General features: G+C 39.5%; 1 protein-coding gene across 1 annotated transcript in view; it reads right to left on the bottom strand.

Moving 5' to 3' along the window:
* Positions 1–1195: 1195 nt before the first annotated feature.
* Positions 1196–19754, bottom strand: part of INPP4B (inositol polyphosphate-4-phosphatase type II B) — a 364993-nt gene continuing 346434 nt past the window's right edge. Inside the window, exon 28 of the mRNA XM_074588896.1 lies at positions 1196–1355. Coding sequence (XP_074444997.1) covers positions 1303–1355 — 53 coding nt within the window. The 3' untranslated portion in view covers positions 1196–1302. The remainder of the gene's footprint in view (positions 1356–19754) is intronic.

Here is a 19754-nt window from a genome sequence, read left to right as displayed (position 1 = left end):
GGTTAAAAGGCCATTGTGTTATGCTCCGGAATAATCTTAATAATCTTAATTTTCACCATTTTAGTGTAGATCTTGAGATTCTTACACTTCCCTCTCCATTCCTTTTTCTCAGAATTACTCCTTCCTGTGAAGTTCAGAGTCCTGGTGTGTTTTATCTTCTACAAAATTCATTTTTTTCCACAAAATCCTGTCACAGCATGGATAAGCATATTTTCAGAGCTTAATTAATAGAATCAGGATAACAAGTATATAGATCTCAGCAAGACAGATACTGTACCAGAACGGCCCTTCAGAAACCTGATCTAATGCTTTCCTTTTTTCCTTTACTTTTCAGAAAAGTAAAAACCATGATACCCTGAGGACATGAAAACTCTGGGAGTTTCACTCCCAGAAGGCTTCAAGCAGAATGGCATAAGCCCTGCATCAAGTCATCCTTTAAAGGAGCTCAGTTTTAATCTACACCAGTCAGATTCTTTCCTAACATAGCAACCACATAAATGCGATGCATTGTTTTTCTTTTAAAATTTACCATGCAATTGACAAATCTCCTATGTGAAGCCATGACAAAAAGAATAATTGTTGTGTTGATCAATTTTTTTTTCTCTCACTAGAAAAAACAGATGTTACACCTCTTAACCGGAATCCTGGGGGTTTCTTTTTTTTTTTTTTCTTTAATGTATTCTTCCAAGTGCAATAATGGCTTTTCTGTCCTGATCTGTGACTATTCCATACAGGAAACAAGGAGGACTTAGGCTAGGTGTATCTTGTCCTTGTCATGCTCAACTGCTAGATGCTGTCTTAGTACTGCAACGCACACAGCCAGTGACCCCATCTCCAAAATACTCAGCTGGGAATGCAACAGGAAAATATTTCAAAAGTACATACTCCCTGCTTCCTCACACCCTCTCTCCCAGCTTGGGATTGTTTCACTCCTATCTTTCTGTTCCCCAACCTGCTTATCTAACATAAAATAGTGTTGGTACCCCACAGCAACATATTAAAACAATCTGCTTTCTGCTGCTGTCATGGATAGTCCCCAGCTCTGATGAAGATTTTAAAAAGGGACACACATTCCTTAAGACCATTGAAGGAAAGATGGCTGCCATTCCATGCAGGAGGAGGACCTAGGAACACCTCTGCCAATTCTCCTTGGAAGAAAGTATTCCCATTTAGTCCCTGACATTTTGGAAGGCAAGGAGCAGCCTTTCTAAAAGACACCTGGTACCTCTTGTCCCAAGTGGTAGGTTCTTTTTCAAAATCTCTTACAGTTTCAGGAGTGGGAAGCTGGATAAGTCTGAACCTTCACCAGAGATCCATCCATCGTACCTGAAGGAAATTCTTCTGAGCTCTAAAACCTAGGAAAGAAATTTAACAACAGATTAATCTGCCAGCTAGAAGCATAATCAAGTTAAAGGCAAACTCCCAACTCCATGTCTTAATTACAGTGTTATGAGCTGCAACTAAAGTCTCCTGAAGACCCTGCTGGAAGCACTGTGAAATTGCTTTCCCACCAAAATGGCAGAGGGATCTAAGAATATAACAGTTAGTCTGTCGCATATCAGAAGCCCCAGTCATAGAAAAGCGATATTGGCACTGTGACTTTTTTCATTACAAAAATAACTCAGTAAGAATCACCTGCTAATTAATTTATACTACAGCTGTCTGTGTTAGGCTTCCAGAAAAGACCAAGCTTTGTGGGCTTTTTTCCACTCTCTTTATTTACAAATTAAGTAGACACTAATGGAGCTGCAACATGCAATCTGACAACATCCTGTCGGCCAATTCTAAGAAAAACTTTACCTCCAACACATGGCTAAAACCTAGTAACATTTTCCTTTATATGTAGCAAGTCTCTTGTCTTTTGGGTGGTCTCAACTTCTAACTTCCTACCTGTCCGTTTAAAATTCTAACTGGAGCAGTCATTGTCACTTTCTGACATAAAGTGGTCCACAGAGCCAGTAAAATGTTACACGGTGACCTACATAGAAAACCTGCGGAGCCAGCACAAGGGCACAGCTGAATGCTTTGAGATGCCTGTGTCAGTTCTTGTAAAGGAATTCTTGGTGTTACCACTTCACATAGAGTTAGCGTTCTGCAGAAGCAAAGGTGTACACATCATGCAGAACTGGGAACAATCTCTGTGGTGAATTATTATTCACCTTTGCTTACCTTAACTGAAAATCCTTGCTCGATGACCTGCTGGCACTTACACAGAAAAAGAATATAGGGTAAGACCTCATTCAGCCATCCCTTTTCAGAATCAGGTATGTTTAAAATTGTAGGGAAGAGCAGACCTCTGTTGACAGTTACAAAAAACTAAAATGAATCTTCAGTGAACCTTTTCTTTTCACTTTTCGACAGGCACACAACTTGAAAGGAATGCTAGTGCAGCCTATTCTTTTCTGATGAAGTTATTTGTGTGACACTCCTTTTCCAGTTGTCAGCTTCTCATGTGTCAGAGGAAGTATCATGTATAAAGGACGCACGGATGGTACATTTGTGGGGGATTACGGGCAACCCTCTTTGCTTTAATGCTTTTCAAGAATGTGTATTTCTTTTTAGAATATTCATCGGACTTGGCGAAAATCCAAAACTATTTGTCAGTGCCTTCAACAAGGTGTTTGTACTGAAATATTCCTTTTCTCTGTAATCCTAGTTTCTATGTGAAAATGATATATGAAACCGAAAAACTCCAAACCCCAAAACCACACACTAAACCCTAAAACATATATTAAACATTGAAAGGAAAACTTTTTCTTTGTTATTCTTTTATTGATTGTCAAACTTATCTACTAACCCAGTTTAGACAGTTCTCATTCTACTCTTAAGGGGTCACCAGCAGAAATTTTTGTGCACTGGTCAGTCATACCTACTTTTAGAAATCTTTAGTGAAATCACGCAACAAAAAGAAGCTACCTATAAAATAAAAATCTTTTATGTATTACCATAGGTAAATTAAGATGGATTTTTACATCGTCTACATGGAATCCTTTCTAAAATCAGTAGGTGTCAGAGAAACACACAGATTTAGTTGCACAGATTTAATATCAAAATGGAGTCCCAGCGCTAGCAAGCAGAGAAAAGATGAAACCACGTTTTTTCTGAATGTTACTCCACTTTCAGTCCTTATTAATTAGTAAGGAGAAATACAGCATTTTTCAGATATTTGTCATTAAAAATTGTTACCAAGATTTCTGTAGTGATAGGATCACATGCTCTTTTTTCTATTACACTAGTAGCTTTTGTATACCATGTGTTATATTGATTTTCTCCTGAGAATATATATGTGGTACGTTTGGTATGACATTTCATTGCACTGATTTTGAAGATAATGTGTAAATGAATGGACAATGATTTGTTTTGTCAGTGAACCAAGGCTGAATGATTTACTAGTCTTACTAGGATCCAGAGAAGATTTGATGTAACGTGTTAGGTGATTATTTTCAGGAACAAATTTTCTCACCCATATTCTTTTCTAAAAAGAAAATAATATTTTCTAAACAGTGATAATTAAATGTGCTGTATCAGCTTAGCATGTTTTGTGAAAAAAAAACAAACCATTTTTGCCGAGAGAATCAAAAGTTATCAGTCCAGTAAGCCATAATAACCAAATGGACCTCAGTTGATTAATTTTCATTTTATGATCAAGCGTGGCACTTTGTGTGGCTAACACAGTTGTTTTGTCCCCTCAGTTGTAGACATGGTACTAAGTGATGTTTTCAGCTACCATTAGGGAATTTGCCTTGATAGATCCAAACCTTTCTAGAATATAGCACATTCTTCTTTTAAGTGCTGCAACCTTTGAGACATGATAGAGAAATTTCAGTTTGAAAAAATTAATCCCAACAAATCCTTTTTTATTGGGAAAATAGATTTTCGTATTTATCGTACTTCAGGATCACAAGACAGATATTACTCTAAGAACAGGCTTTGTTAACTACATGAGAAAGTCCTATTGTATAACCAATGGTGCAGAGACAGGATAAACTGCATAGGAGAGCTTTTGCTTGAAATTTAATAAAGCCTTGAGGACAATTCCAGATCATTAGACCCAACTCTTTCACATGCCAGTGAATTACATATTACAGAAATGACTTGTAATGTGTCTAAAGCTTCCAGTTAAAGCAAGAATGTTAGTCCTTAAAAAGAAGGACTGGTCATGCTGTTGGTAGGGAACAGGAAAAACGAGATCTTGAAAGCCTTGCAAGATTAGGAATTTGCTTGAGATATACCAAGATAATCCCAGAAAAGAGACCACATAAAAAGCCAAGAGCAAATAAATAGCTCTGTGGATGAGATACGTATCTCTTGGATGTATTCCTTGGTGTCTGCTACAATGTCTGCCGCAGACAAAGTTCTCGCTGGTGAACACAACTTCTGCCACTGCACTAACCCAGGTGCCCAAAAGCCACAGAAGCTTAATGTCTCTGACACTGTGATTTTTCTGTCATTTCACTAAAATTAACCAACAAATTCTGAGCTTATTGGAGGCCAAAACCAGACATGACTACATAAACCTTGTTTACTTCAGACAGCAGATTAAAACATTTTTAAAAGCATCTGGTAGTCTGACCTGTGGAAAAAAAACCTAGCTCAGGAGTTCAAGATCATTGGGAACATATTAGTAGGGCATACAGTCAAGGCATTTGAGAGGGGCCTCTACACCATCTCCCAGCTTGCTTGCCCTGTTCAGTGTGCCATCTACAACTCTAAGTTATCTTATCTTGGATGTTTCAGAGAAAGGAAAAAAATAATGCCAGAAACCAAGTTAAGCATGAGAGGAAGAAGGATTGCTTCAGGGACCTGACTGAAGTCCTGACACATGACAATTGATTGCAGTCAATATTACAATTGATTGCAGTCAATATTTCAACGTGGAGACGGAAGAGTTTCATCCCTGTTCAGGACCCGTGAAGAAAGGGAATGAGCACAGCTACTCAGATCCTCCATACATACCAATCGAAGGACCATTTTATCCTCTGTCCAATATGAGAAATAAACGTGTCTGAGAGAGACCAATAGCCAGCAAGATCATTACATCACTCTGCAGCTCTGGGATATTGCTAGGCTCCTGCTGAAAACAAAAAGCCCATCCTTCTCCCTTGCCCTACTGTAACATATATTGTATCTCCATATTCAAATACATCTACATATAATAAAATTCTATCCAGCCTAATTGACAGACCTATTGAGAAATGAAGCACATTGAATTCCACAAAATTCACATAGCTTGTCTTCTGCCTAATCTATGTAGCCTATTGTTTGAACCCTCCTTTCTATTAATTTCCATTTTATGCAGACACAAGAACTGAGCACCGTATTTTAGTGGCAAGTGTATGCTGTGCGTACAGGCAATGCACTTCCATTGTTTCTACCTAAAAATTTCTTATGTGTTCATTCCACGATGGCAACCGATCTTTTCCCAGAGCATTGCACTGAAAGCAAATGTTGAGGTGATTATCCACAATGTACTAAAGAGAAAAAAACAAAGCAAAACCAAAAAACAAACCAAGTGTTTCCACACACCCTTTCGCACAGTTTAACACTGCAGGTTTCTAAGATGATTCAAGGAATTCATGCAGCACATTCGTGTTCAGACAAGCCCTTTTCAAGTCCATGACTTCAGAACAATACAGGTCACAATAGGCAAATAACAAACTGAAGAAAGATTCAAACCTGCAGAAAGCATGTCTGCCATTCATTATCACCAGGTGCCCCTGCAAGACAACATACCTGATTTTCAGTTATGAAAATCTTTACAGCAGTTACCAGAGTCAAAACCCCACTGTGCTGGAGAATGTGAACTTTATTCTGCTATACGTTATACTGAAATCAGTCTGTTTCTAGGATATGTGCTTTCAAGAAGACAATGTATTGAAATTAAAAAAACGAAAGAGACGTTAAGTACTTTGTGTTGACATTTTACTAGTGAAAGGGGAAAATGTGTTAAACATTTCACTTTTATACCCGAAAAGTTTGTAATATTTTCTTAACTTGGATTCCTCTGGTTTGGGATCTATACCAAGTACTTGTGTACCATTCATTGTATTAGTATCTGAGAGTTCCCCCACCCCAAGAACTTTAATCTTAAAATAGCTCTGAGAGTAACAGAAGAGTCACACCAGTGGAAATGCTGGCACAGAAAAGTCTATCTGGCGTAAGCTTGCAAATAGGAACAAAAAATTTGAACCTAACACACGAGGTGGGGGGGCACAGTGGCAGGACATAGTAACAGAGGCAAGAAAACAAGAAACTCAAGGCACAGTCTATATGGTAGCACTCCAGCTGTATGAGCTTAGGAGCTGTGTAATACTGTTCTGCTGCAGATTTCTTATAGATTTGGAGGCAAGACATGGGAAAAGATTGTTCCTTTCAGCTCAGATAGAGCAACACTGAATGGTTTAATTGTCTGAGCTGTAAAACAGTCCTTTTGTCAAAGCCACTTCTCACTAATTACTTGCCTGCCAAAAATATATTGCTCATTCCATTCTTTGTCAGATGTAATTGATGCAAATTCAGTTTTATACCAAAGTATTTGTTGTATATATTTTGTGACATCTCAGTTTGACAGCATGCTATTAAATGGCAAGTGCTGTGATGTAAAAAGTATAGTTATAATGAGTATTCATAACTTCTGTATAAACTTACATCTGATGCCTTATATTTCAGAGGACATGAAAGTATTCTTCTTTCACCTTCCTCCCAGCAAACAGGTCTGAGCCAGGTAAGTAGCCAGAGTCACTGCCACAACTTGTCAAGCAGAGGTTAATGGACTCGAGGGCACTTCTTGCACTCAGCTGACTGCTGCTATGAGGGCTGTCACTTGGAAAGTGTACTGTGATGATCTCTAAACTTTTTTGTCTCAGTGTGTCAGTTCATGCTTGGCTAGGACTTACTGCGCTGTTCAGGGCACTGCGGGCACGTTTCCCATATAGCATCCTGCCCTCCTTTCAGTGACTATTCTGGGTCTGGCGTGCCCTTAATTTTTTCTAGGTCTCTTTCTAATCTCTCTGTAGCTATTCTTGTCCCATGATTTCAGACCTTAATCTTTTCCTAACACCCACATTTGATTTTAAAACGTTCCACTTGGCACTTGCCATCTTTTGAAGAATTCTCACCTGCACTGCCTACAGCCTTCTCATGTCTGTTTTATTTTATGCATCACCTTCCACTCCAGAGAGTAATATTATTAGTGCAGTGTCTGGATAAAGCTTCACTTTGATATCAAATGCAATGTTTTATTATACTGTAATTTTGTCGATTTCTCTGCAGCACTTAACAGTTAAGAGGTATCTCTTTTTAATCTCAGTGTTGGCTGAACCATTGGAGCTTACTGAGCCCCCTGGGTGCCTCCACGGGTCTTTATATTCTGTTATTTCTTGGCTGGGGCATTTCAATATTCTATATTTTTTCCTATTTGCAACCACTTGATCTTCTTGACACTTATATTAAGTATAGTAATCCAACTACATGGATTTACTGCCCAAGTTGAATCCAGTTTTCTAAGAATTATCACGATAATTAAATGTGTCAACTGGTTATACTCCAGGATTGTCTAGCTTTAATAACTGGAATAGAAGGCTAGAAAAAGAGGAGAGTATAAGCCAAGTTCCTAGCTGGTGAAGGGATTTCATGAAGTGAGGGGGTGAGAACAGGGTACAATGCAGAGTTACATTTTTTGTTTTAGAAAATGAGGGTTACACATGTCCCATAACAGGAAGAATCAATAGCTGCTGCTGCTGTTACCAGTGTAAAAAAATATCTATGCAATCTGAGTCTAAGGTTTCTCTAACAGCTCCTACAACGTCACATTCTCTAACTCGTCCACATTTCTCTTTCTGTGTATGTCCTAATATCACATCAGATAACATCGTATCACACCAAACTTTTCAGCTGTTAACTGATTTTCCCCTTCATGGTTCTAGTGCCCCTAAAGCTATTTCTTATAGTTTTTTACAGCAGTAGTGATCTTATGCAGAAAACACCCTATTGCTTTGTTATTTCTATAACACACCCCTCTTGACTTTAAATGCATCCAGAGAAACAACCAAGATAGCAAACACTTTAATCTTCATTCTCACTTTTAATCTAATTCATGGGTCAAATCATGACCCTGCATTGTCTTACACCTGTCCCCACTATAAAACCAACCATAACTCCTTGATAATAGCTTTCATAACTTTTAAAAAGTATTAATACTTTATAGTATTAATCCTATAGACACTTGTATAATTTGCATCAGCATAGACACTTTCCACACAGTTAGTAGCAATGTTGCCTTTATCTAGCCACCCTCTACTACTTTCTGATCTTTACCTATTTTATTGCCTGAATCCTTTATGGGTTTTTTGCCAAGGTGTTATGTTCCCTATACTCCAGTAGTGAGGTTCCATTCCTGCATTAAAAGATTCATCAACCTCTGTCAGGCAGTGGTGGTTTGGGCCTCTTGTTTCATCATAGGAAGCAGTGGGTTTTGCAGAGAAGGATTAAAAACAAATACAGGAGCAGGTACATGTGATTCAATGCTTTGCTAACATTTATCTAACTGTTTTTTAACAATTCAGCTGTTTTGTTCTTGTCCTGTTTTTAACTTCTCCCTTGCCCTTTCTATTCTTTCTTCTGACAGTGGAGCCATATTGGCAGCTGTTCTGTGCGCAGACTGCTGTGTTCTTCTAGCTGTACAGCAGTAATTCCCCTTCATCTCGCAGAAAAATCTTACTTTTTGTCAAAATAGCAACTCCTCTAACATTCAGAGGAAGTCTTTCTTAACCAATTGCATCACTGACTAACATATGTTTCTATATAGTCTAACTTTTTGTATAATGTTTTAAGATCTTGATTCCTTTCTTGTCTCCTCTAGTCTGTTGAGCACCAGCTTCCCAGCATCAGCTTTGGTGGACCAAACTCTTTGGCTTCTTTGCAGCTTTGTACAATGTTTGGGGAATTTTCACTGCCTCAGGAATGCTCTTTACTCATTATTTGTGTGGTTTCTTCCCCATTTGCTTCCTCTGCTATATTTTGTGTCAGACTGCATGTTTTTATAACAATGCATGCGTTAAGAGCAATGAATTAGGCTTTAACAAGTTAGTACTCAAAATGTCTGTGCAATGCTGGTGGTAAAACAGGCATTACCCTCATTGTGCAGGGAGGCAGCACAGGTGTTGAACTAAGGCTGGAAGGTGATAAGGCAGACTCTACACGGAATGGATAGCGGAAGCACAATGGGAATTTGGAACCTCCTAGCTGCCAGCTGCCCGCTTGCTCTGACAAGCCATAGTGCTTTCCAGCTATACTAGGTTACCCTAGGGAGACTGAATGGCATTGTTAAATCGTGTACAGTTGAAGCAACCATGGGCCAATTACCCTCAGCTGCCAAATCTTCCAGTACAGCACGTCCTATCAGCACCAGTTCACACATTAGCAACTTCCCAGGAAGGAGGTAGAGAGAGATCTCCTCACATGCTATCCTCTAAAAAAGAAGAGGGGGCGGTGGGCAGTTATGAGTACCTCACATCCCCAGAAAAGAAAGAAACCCCAAAAGTCAATCTGAAAAGGAAGGTTCTTACAGTCATTTTGACACCTGCAGAATACATGCTGTCAGCACAATCACTTGTAACTGAAAGCATCAAATACAGTCTATACTAGAAATTGTAATTCCATGTCACAGCCAGAGTTTTGTCTTTCAGTAACGCAAAATGGACAAGTAATTAGCCTGTCATTTTTTACGTTGAAAGGTATTTACGAGGCAATCACTTCATTTAATTAAAAATGACAATGTTAAAAATAAAATAAAAGTCCTAAAAGTATGAGATTATTTGTCGAACACCTGTTTCTCAAAGAAAAGAAAACCCTGAAAATGAGATTAAATCAACCAGATTTTTTTTTTCTAATGTTAAGAAGTTGAATGTTATCACACAGGACTTGGCAAAAATTGATCATTTGTGAGTAAAGACTTAGTAGCATACAGAACAGAAAATACAAAATAGATCCTGTTAGTCCTGCTGCAGGCTGGAAAACCAGAGCTAGTTAATTGGCCAACTTGAGGAATTTTAGAATTCCAGTAATTCCAGAAGTCACTTTGGTGGCTAGTCATATTCCAGGTATCCAAAACCATAGTCTACTACATAAAATACAGTTGAAAATTGATGGTCAGCCACTGAGAAAGATGATCTTATATTAAATGATTTGATAGCAGGTTACTTGGAAAAATGGGTAACAAAGCAGTAGGATATGGAAGAAAAAAAAAAAGAAAATAAAAAAGACCAATGACCAACAATGTTGCATGCCAAAGTTCTCCAGCCTGCATTGAGAAAGGCTGTTTTCTCCTTCAGTGTTCAGCTGAGCTGGTAGAAGAACCCTGAAAATAATCTGGTGTGGTTGTCTGTAGACTCTGTAAAGTCCTTAATTCAAAATACAGTTTTAAACATTAAGAAACTAAGATAAGCATGTCAGTAATACAGGTAGCTCCTGAGAAGAGAAGTTCTAGACTATACACCATGGAAGGGAAGCATTCCAAAAAGTTCCGAAAAATACTGATCTTGAACTTCAGACCATTGAAAAACGCACTTACTTATTAGCTAATTTGAAGATACTTGAATTTGGAGAATTGGTAAGGGACTCCCTGTTTTACATATAAGCCACAGAAGAGTTATTCCAATCAGAAAATAGCATAAAAGTTTGTTCAAGACATGCTGTGCTGAACGTCTGCTACAAGCACAAAGATTATTGCTTTCTCCAGCAACATAGAATCATAGAATCGCTGAGGTTGGAAGGGACCTTTAAGATCATCGAGTCCAACTTTTAACCTACCCTGACAAAAGCCACTTCTAAACCATGTCCCTAAGTGCCCCATCTACCCTTTTTTTAAACACCTCCAGAGATGGTGAATCCACCACCTCCCTGGGCAGCCTATTCCAATGTTTAATAACCCTTTCAGTGAAAAAATGTTTCCAAATATCCAATCTAAACCTCCCCTGACATAACTTGAACCCGTTTCCTCTCATCCTATCACTTGTCACCAGGGAGAAGAGGTCAGCCCCCATCTCTCTACAACCTCCTTTCAGGTAGTTGTAGAGGGTGATAAGGTCTCCCCTCAGCCTCCTCTTCTCCAAGCTAAACAACCCCAGCTCCCTCAGTCGTTCTTCATAAGGTTTGTCCTCCAGACCCCTCACCAGCTTTGTAGCCCTTCTCTGGACACGCTCCAACACCCCAATGTCCCTCTTGTAGCGAGGGGCCCAAAACTGAACGCGGTACTCGAGGTGGGGCCTCACCAGTGCCGAGTACAGGGGGATGATCACTTCCCTAGTCCGGCTCACCACACTGTTCCTGATACAGGCTAGGATGCTGTTGGCCTTCTTGGCCACCTGGGCACACTGCTGGCTCATATTCAGCCGGCTGTCAACCAACACCCCCAGGTCCTTTTCTGCCGGGCTGCTTTCGAGCCACTCCGCCCCAATCCTGTAGCGCTGCACGGGGTTGTTGTGACCCAAGTGCAGGACCCGGCACTTGGCCTTGTTGAACCTCATACCATTGGTCTCAGCCCATCAGTCCAGCCTGTCCAGATCCCTCTGCAGAGCCAACCTACCCTCAAGCAGATCAACACACACGCCCAGCTTAGTGTCATCTGCGAACTTACTGAGGGTGCGTTCGATCCCTTCATCCAGATCATTGATAAAGATATTAAAGAGAACCAGCCCCAGCACCGAGCCCTGGGGGACACCACTCGTGACCGGACACCAACTGGATTTAACTCCATTTACCACCACTCTCTGGGCACGGCCATCCAGCCAGTTTTTTACCCGGGGATAAAACATCTCCAGGGATACTTGCAAACAAATGTCCTGATTAATCTGCTGTGAATTCTATAAGAAATTTAACAGCGACAGAAACCTGAAAGATTCCTCCTCATTTTGGGGATGTCATTTGGATCAATCCATGCTCAGGCATAAATGGGACAAAAAGGCTAACTGTTCACCTGAAGAGCGTTACATCCTTTCTTGTTCCTCCCACCATAAATCAAGGAAAGAGTTATCTGACTCCTACTTTGAGACCTCTGTACCCAGTGGTAGTTACAGATACGTCAAAAGGTAAGTATGCTTGACAGAAAAGGACCTTCAGGGAAAGCAGTCAGCTGTATCCTGACAAGTGTCAGATCGCTTATAAAACTCTTGGGTATGCCAGATCTATGCATTAATTACCTGCAATGGACATCTGCTTCTCAGAGGTTCCAGCCTCCTTCCCTATCACACTCTCCACAGGTTTTTCATAAAGCCAAGTGAAGGAAAACAGAAATAATTGTATCTGCTGTTATGTTGTTTCTCATCATAACGGTCCAACAAGGAACAAGAGCTTTCCTATGAACTAACTACCATCTGTAAAAAGGATAAGCTGCTGAGCGGACGCTGCCAACAAAATCAGTTTGCCTGAGGGAATGACAATGTTAGAAAGCCAAAAGGAGTATAAAACATCAGGACTTAAATACAGCCTGATCAACACTGAGTCTCTCCAGGTATTTCGTTTAGAGAAAACACTTGCTCATACTATTAGCTTTGGCTTACTATTTTATGTAGAGGTGGCAGCCAGGAAGTCCAGAGAGCTACATTTCTCATAAGGAAAAATCCACCTTTTCTATCCTTACCCGTTGAAGCCCTGCTTCCCCTTCAGGCTGGGTAGCAATGGAGGAGTTTCACACATGGGTTTTCAAGATGGTTATGCAGATCTTCAAGGAGATAGCTTTTCAGCTGGTTCTTGTTAATAGGCAGAACATTTGTATGTCAAACAGAGCATTATGGTATTGAAGAGTTTCCGAGGTGCAAGCCTTCTGCCCATTTAACTCAGTAGAAAAATAATTCTCACTGCTGGAAAGAAGACAGACTGTTGCTTTTTCCAGTGCTGCAAAGAAGACAAGACTGGTGCTTTTACAACTCCATTATTGGGTAAAAAATGCCACTGCTTACAGCAGTTAATCTACTGCCAGTCCCACTTTGTCTAAGAAGATGGAACACATAATCCCAGGAACCTTCATTTACCTAAGCAGCTTTTTGGAATATATTTTTTAAATGCCATAACAGCAAGAGGTGAAATAGTAGAGTTATGCATTATGCTTCCAATGCAGGAACAAAGCAAACAAAATAAGGGAAAAATTCCAAACAGCTCAATACAATTTTGGGACAGATCCAGTCCCAGCATTATCATTCTGAAAGCACAAGATTTTCCTTGTCCAGCATCAGAGGCATGACTTCTTTTTTCTCAGAAAATGTTCAGTCTACGAAGGTAGAGCTAGACTCAAGTTGCTCAGCATTTCCCAAAACCAGACATCAGGGAAACAGTTGCCAATTTGCACCAGTTAATAATAAAGGACCCATGGATTCATTCACTGCTCTGTCCTTCATACGTTATGGCTTGCAAGTGATTCTTTGGAAAGGTTTCTTAATCCTCCTACCTTTCAAAGTACAATTGACTCCACAGAGCAATGGAGAGGGGTTAATTATGAAGTCCTATGCAAACATTCGGCTGTTTTATGAGTCTTTAATGCACATTCACCTTTGAAATTATTTCAAATGCAGAAATATCCTGAGCTGGATTTTAAGCGTGATATTTTGATAAACCACCGAGTCCTTTCTTCTGGCATCATTCATGCCATTTATTTCATAATCTGCATGGAAGGGCAGTGTGGCTCAAGTGTAGGCCAGCTCTGACACCACTTACTGTCAGCTAGACATGGGGCTATGTCCAGCCCTGTGAAATTTGCCCTCTGACACTCTCAAAGCCTGTAATCCCTGCACATGCTTCCCAGGTCTCAAGAAAGGTCTCAAGCTGCACTCAGGCACTGAGTTTTCATGCCCAGTGCTGGGGTTTGAGTAAGCTTATTATTTCAAGAGTATTAACTTGGTATTAGTATTAACATTGTGATTACTCCTTAGAAAACCTTCCTTTTCAATATGCTGAGTCTCTGTTTGTGGATTAGTCTTTCTTTACTACTATTGTCGCTGCTATGGACAGGACTATTTAATTATTTTTATTAAGTCTCGATCTCAAAGGTCCATAGAATACCACAATAAACAAATAACACAATAACAGTAAATCCATATACTATTAGGAGCACACGATACAAATCTGGTTTATGTCAGAACATAAACCAGTGTGATACGAACAATTAAATTCTGGGATTCTTTTCTAGATTCTCCAGCATAGGAAAGCTCTTGTTCTTTTCTCCAACATACCAGGGAAACTATTAAATACAGGGTTAATTTATAAGTACAACTCTCTCAGTGTGGGTATTACAGTCAGTGCGAGCTATATCAGACAACTATGGATTTACTGTCAGAGAACTAGAGGAACACAGTCCCATTTCCTGCCTTCCACCACTAGGCACAATACAAACCTGGTTATGAAACGGGCAACTAGTTTGAGACAAGAAAATGGTCTTATGAAACCAAAGTTCATAAGACACTGATTGACCCATTTCATGAGATTTACAGTTTGCTCTCGTCCCTTCCTGTTAAAACTCAGGACTTGTGGAAAAAAACTCCCTAGCCATAAAATGCAAATAACACCCCCATCCCCCCTTACATTCAAGTACTGAAAAGGTACTCCAAGGTTTGCAAATTCAGCACAATGTATATTTATTAATCAATAATCTACATGGAAACTGTAAATTCTCATACAAGCTTCTGGACAATGCCACAAGGCATTTTGTAAAAGCCTACAGCTATGAACTTTTCACCCTTCATTCCCCTAACTTTTAAATGAGTATATCAATTTTAGCACAACATATTTTCCGTATTAATTCTTCTATGTAACCTTTGAGTGCTCCATACCCAAACTTTGTATTCGCTCTATTTTATGGCATATGGTGATTCCTTTCTACTATCATAATATAATCTAAGAGGAAGTGAATACAAATTTACTTTCATGAATGCTGAGAAATGAGGGAACCAGAGCTTGACAGAAAAACACTCACTACAACACAACTCACGCTAAATTGCAAGAACTCATTACACTTGGTCTTTAAAAAAAAGCCACCTTAAATATAGAAGAAAAGCCAGATTAGCAGAACTGTGCTCAAATGCGCACAGACCATACCTGTTCTATGCAGTTTCATGCTCTTTGATGGAGAGAGTCTCAAATCGTCCTACAAACATGCTTCCCTGTGAGGAACAGAAAAGTCATCATAGCACTTAGATGAAAGGAGTCCTGAATTCAGTATTTGTGTCACACTTGGGCAAGATGCCCCCTTCAGCTTTCTGTGATACTTGTTTTTGAGGGGGAGGCAGAGTGGGGGGGAAGAGGAGGGAAATTCTTATTTATTTGGTGCAGTTACACTCCTTCTAGTAATTATTACATCTGGTCAGTCACTTCACCACGGAAATCCATCCTACAAGTGCTTAAAAAAGCAGTGGATAGGATTATAATACCCAAAAAGTGCCTGTCAAACCACTGCCACTTAGTTTGGTTTGCGGCTAAACAAAAAGTCATACACAGGCAGGGTGATGTGTCTTTCTATTATTCTTTATCAAGTGTATGGTTATAAAAAACCAATGCCTTTGACAACTCAGAGCTAGGGAAGTAACTTTTACAGGTAAAAATTGTTATGTATCAGTTTCAAAATAAATACTTTGAAAACAAAAATTTATGAAAGAATGACAATATTTCCTTCTATTATAAAACATCAACGTAGACTGAACAAGAGGAAAACTTCACCCCAGTGTTGGACACTATGACCAGTCAAGTCACTTAGAACCTGGCCTCACAATCCAGTTTATTTTAGCTTCATTTCTGCAGGCTTTTTGGTAAAAGGGCTCTCTCTTCATTACACATAAGTTCACAGTGGTAGGCAGAGAATTATCAATTTCTGAGCAGATCCAGTAGGAGTTATCACCACACAAATAAAAGCAGCTGAATTATCTTGGGGGAAGAATGGTGGCATATTCCTCTGGAGTTCAGCTGATTATTTAGTTATATTTTATTTAATGCTGGAGCATCTGAAACTCAGAACCAAAGAATTTTCAACTGGATACTGCCCAGACATGGCTACTAATAGAGGGCTTTTTTTATAGTCTTCTTTTGTGGATTCAACAGACGCTTATATCAGACTTAGCTGGCCACCACATAGACAGTTTAACACCCACGCAGCTCTAGAGGTTTTATATGTCTATGGCTTATATTAACAGAACCTCTATGCCCACAGGTTCTGGGAATTCTGAATTTACATATATGACTCCTGAGAAATTACACCGTACTGTAAATAAAAATCCTAGTCCCAAAAAAACAAAGAGAAAATTCTATATGGGAAATGAAGAGCCAGGTTTTACTGTTAAGAATAGACTATGAGAAAATGCTGCCCTGAAGGGAAGCAGCAGTTGATACAGAGTACTAGAGACTCTGGGAAACAAAGTGGAGTAAAAGGACCCAAAGATAGCACTGACATTACAAACTGTCAAAACTCAGCAGCTTCACTGCACAGACAGTAACTGCTACAGTGAATAACTTTGTTGACAGGTGACTTCCTGAAGAACACGTGAGCATAAGGACAGCTTTCCTTTCCAATCTCCTTGTTTTCCTTCAGTCTCCCTCTCCTTCTTACTAGAACTCTGCTAAATGATCGAGGGGTGGGAGGGGGTGACAGAGGAGGTGGGCAGGAATAAAACAGTCAAGAGAATATACTAGTTGTATGTGTTCTTACCTTTCTTTTTTACCCTTGGAGAATATTTATATAAAAGAGGTTTCTCTTTGTTCCAATAATGGCAGCACTGCAATAAAAGTATATAATGGTTCTACTCTGTCAAACACAGTGTAATGTATTCTCATTCTAAAAAGCCCTCTCTGCTTACAGTTCGCCACAAAGTCTTTGCTAATGCTATCCATTTCATACAGACCATTAAAACTCTTGATTGTCAAAGCATAGAGAACCTTTAAATATAGTGTTTGTTCTTAACTAAAAATAATGTTTAACAGCTTAGCTTATTGTGTGGTTCCACTTCTGCCGGTCAAATCTTTACATCCTTACTCACAAGATAACTCATTAAAAGCCATGCTAAATTTACATATAAGCTTTAAAGGTAAAAGATGAGATCCTGATCCCCTTAGTAAATTTTTATTCACACTTTATTCAAGAATGACACTGATACATAAGTGCAGAAGAAAAAAAGTCTGAAACAAGAATTAAAGAACAGACAAATCACTACAGAAAATCCTACTTCCTTGAAAACCATTCTAATTTTGCCCCTATATGTTTTTACTTACTGATCTGAAACGAAAATAAGTGTGGCTTAAAACGAGAGAGAGTCCACACAGCCTTTACAAAGACTTATCTATACTGGTTAAAGCAGTGCTCCTATTGAACAATACAATCTGTGCAGGAATAAATGCTCAGGAGGGCCAGTAGTCTGTTCAGAAAATGTCCTATTTCAAAGTGAATGCAGAACCTGAGGAAAAGAACTTGCTTGGCTACAAAATTTCAGCAGCATCAGGAACCTGCCTGGTTCCATCTGTGCGCCTGCTTAAGTCCGCACTGACAACAACAACATAACTCAGGGAGGAGGTTTAGTGCCACCAACAACTCCCCACTCTCTGACTGTCTGGTAGGCTCCTACTTTTGTCCTATCCTGGAATCTGATTTTTATCTCTGACACACTTAGGTCCTAAAAATGACTTGATTGCTTTGTGCCATGCTAGGACATTTGTGCCCTGATCTTCCTTAGCGTAGGCTAGAAGGGAGAGGGAATCAGGTGCTCCAAGACAAAAAGTTATACTCGCATTTTACAAGGAAACATTACCGTTAGTAGGTTATTAGGGCTTATGCACTGAAGAATAATAAAAAGTATACCTAGAATAATGTTGGACCACATTTAGAGCAGTTTATTTAGTTCAAAGAAATCCAACTTAAATTGTTTATTCAGGAAAAGCTGTCAGGAAAGAAAATACTTAACTATACACACCATTAACAAGTATCTTTTAACCAGCTCCAGTTGGCAGCAGTTAGAGAATACCAGGGATATTTTTATTGCCATTATTTATTCCTGTAAGGGAACAGTAAGCTCAGAAAGCATCCTGTCGCAGTCTTCTCTGCTTTTAATACCCCTGAAACTAGAGTGAACTTTCTTGCAACATACTTGGTGTATCTTGCGACAGCTGAGTAGCAACATGGAATGTGACCTCCTGTGCTACATCTTCCCTCCAAACATCCTTCCCAGACCACTACTGCCGCAGCTCATTTGTTTCCTGAAAGATTCACTACCTGCAGTGTTCCAGAAAGATTCAAGTGGACATTAGGAAAATCCTTCCAAGATTAAAAATAGGAATTCACTGGGATAAATTTGCCTGGATTTTTGGGCGGGGAGTGAGGAGAGAGGATGCGTTGGATTTTCTTCCTTCTGGAACCTCAGTGGTATGCCAGCAAGTTAAACATCACTCAGGAGTGAAATAGGGAGGGAGCTGGCCTCTGTAAGCCCCAGTTTTCTATGATTCAATATGCTCTCACATCAAAATGAGAATTTGTTCAAGGATGATTCACAGCTTCTTACGAAGAATAAAACCAGGCCAAATCTGCAAAAATCAGATCCATAACCTACATCCTGCAAAAGCTAAAGTGGACAAAGATTCAGAAATCAGGATTCAGGGACCCAGCTCTAAGAAAACTTAATTTTTATATAATATTAAGCACTGCAAGTGCTAGTATCAATTCAATGGAAAACCTGAAAGTTGCAGGTAATGGACATATTTTTATGGCCTAGAACCAAGTAGGTAGAAAATCAGACCATTCCCAGTGGCCCTAGATATAAACGATGAATGAGCTGTGCTAATTAGCTTTAACTTACAAGTGCAAATCAGGTTAATTAAAAATAAACTTTACTACATTACAACACTGAACACATCCCTTTTCTTAATTCAAATACAGATGAATGGATACAGCAAATTAGATCTATATGCGTTCACTGGGTTAATTAAAAGTCAGGCATTCATCTGCAGAACCAGACAGAATTTTTTATTTCTACAAGGGCTGTTGGCAACTCAGGATTAGAAAAAAAAAATGAAGAAGAAAAAAAAGCAGCTGATCTCTGATGAAGTTAAAAGGTTCTTTACACCAGGTAATCTAAACCACCGCTGACGTGAGAAATGTTGACTCACAAGCAAAGGCGCATTAAAGCCTACCACACCCTGTCCTCTGCACTGTCTTTTTTTCTCTGGAGATTACTGCATCGATAGTATGAACTTCAGTCTGTTGAAGCAGCCTAATACCAATGTAATTTTACCTTTAATACACTGAGCTACAAACTGCAGAGGTTCAGCTGCATGGCATGCAATTAAGACAGCCTGGTCAAAGGGAGCTCAGGCCAGGGACAGGGCAGGCAGCTGAACACAGTGCCATCAGCCCCTCTGTGGCTATGGGCCGTTGCTGAGACATGTCACTACTGTCCATTTGAGGAAAATCTATGCCCAAAACTCAGCCTTTTAGCTATAAACAGTCTTCTCGCCAGGGTGCTGCAACTTATTAGAGACTCCAGCGTGCAGCTGAAGCAGATTAGCTACACTTTGCTCTTATTTCTGCACCACGGGCGTTTGCACGCAGACAGGAAACCATTCCTGAATAAGTTTATTATCAGCCTCTTGTTTAGGAAAGTCAGCGGCACTGGACTAATGATTAATTCTGTACCTAATTTTTAATATGTTCTTGTTGTCAGAGGCTTTAAATACCCCTTCAGAAGTACTGAATTCTCTCTCACCTTTCCAGGGATATTATTTTAAGAGACTAC

Source organism: Larus michahellis, chromosome 5 (genome assembly GCF_964199755.1).
Source record: "Larus michahellis chromosome 5, bLarMic1.1, whole genome shotgun sequence".
Classification (NCBI taxonomy): domain Eukaryota; kingdom Metazoa; phylum Chordata; class Aves; order Charadriiformes; family Laridae; genus Larus; species Larus michahellis.
The sequence above is the reverse complement of the archived record's forward strand: the minus strand, read 5'-3'. Positions and strand labels throughout refer to the sequence as shown.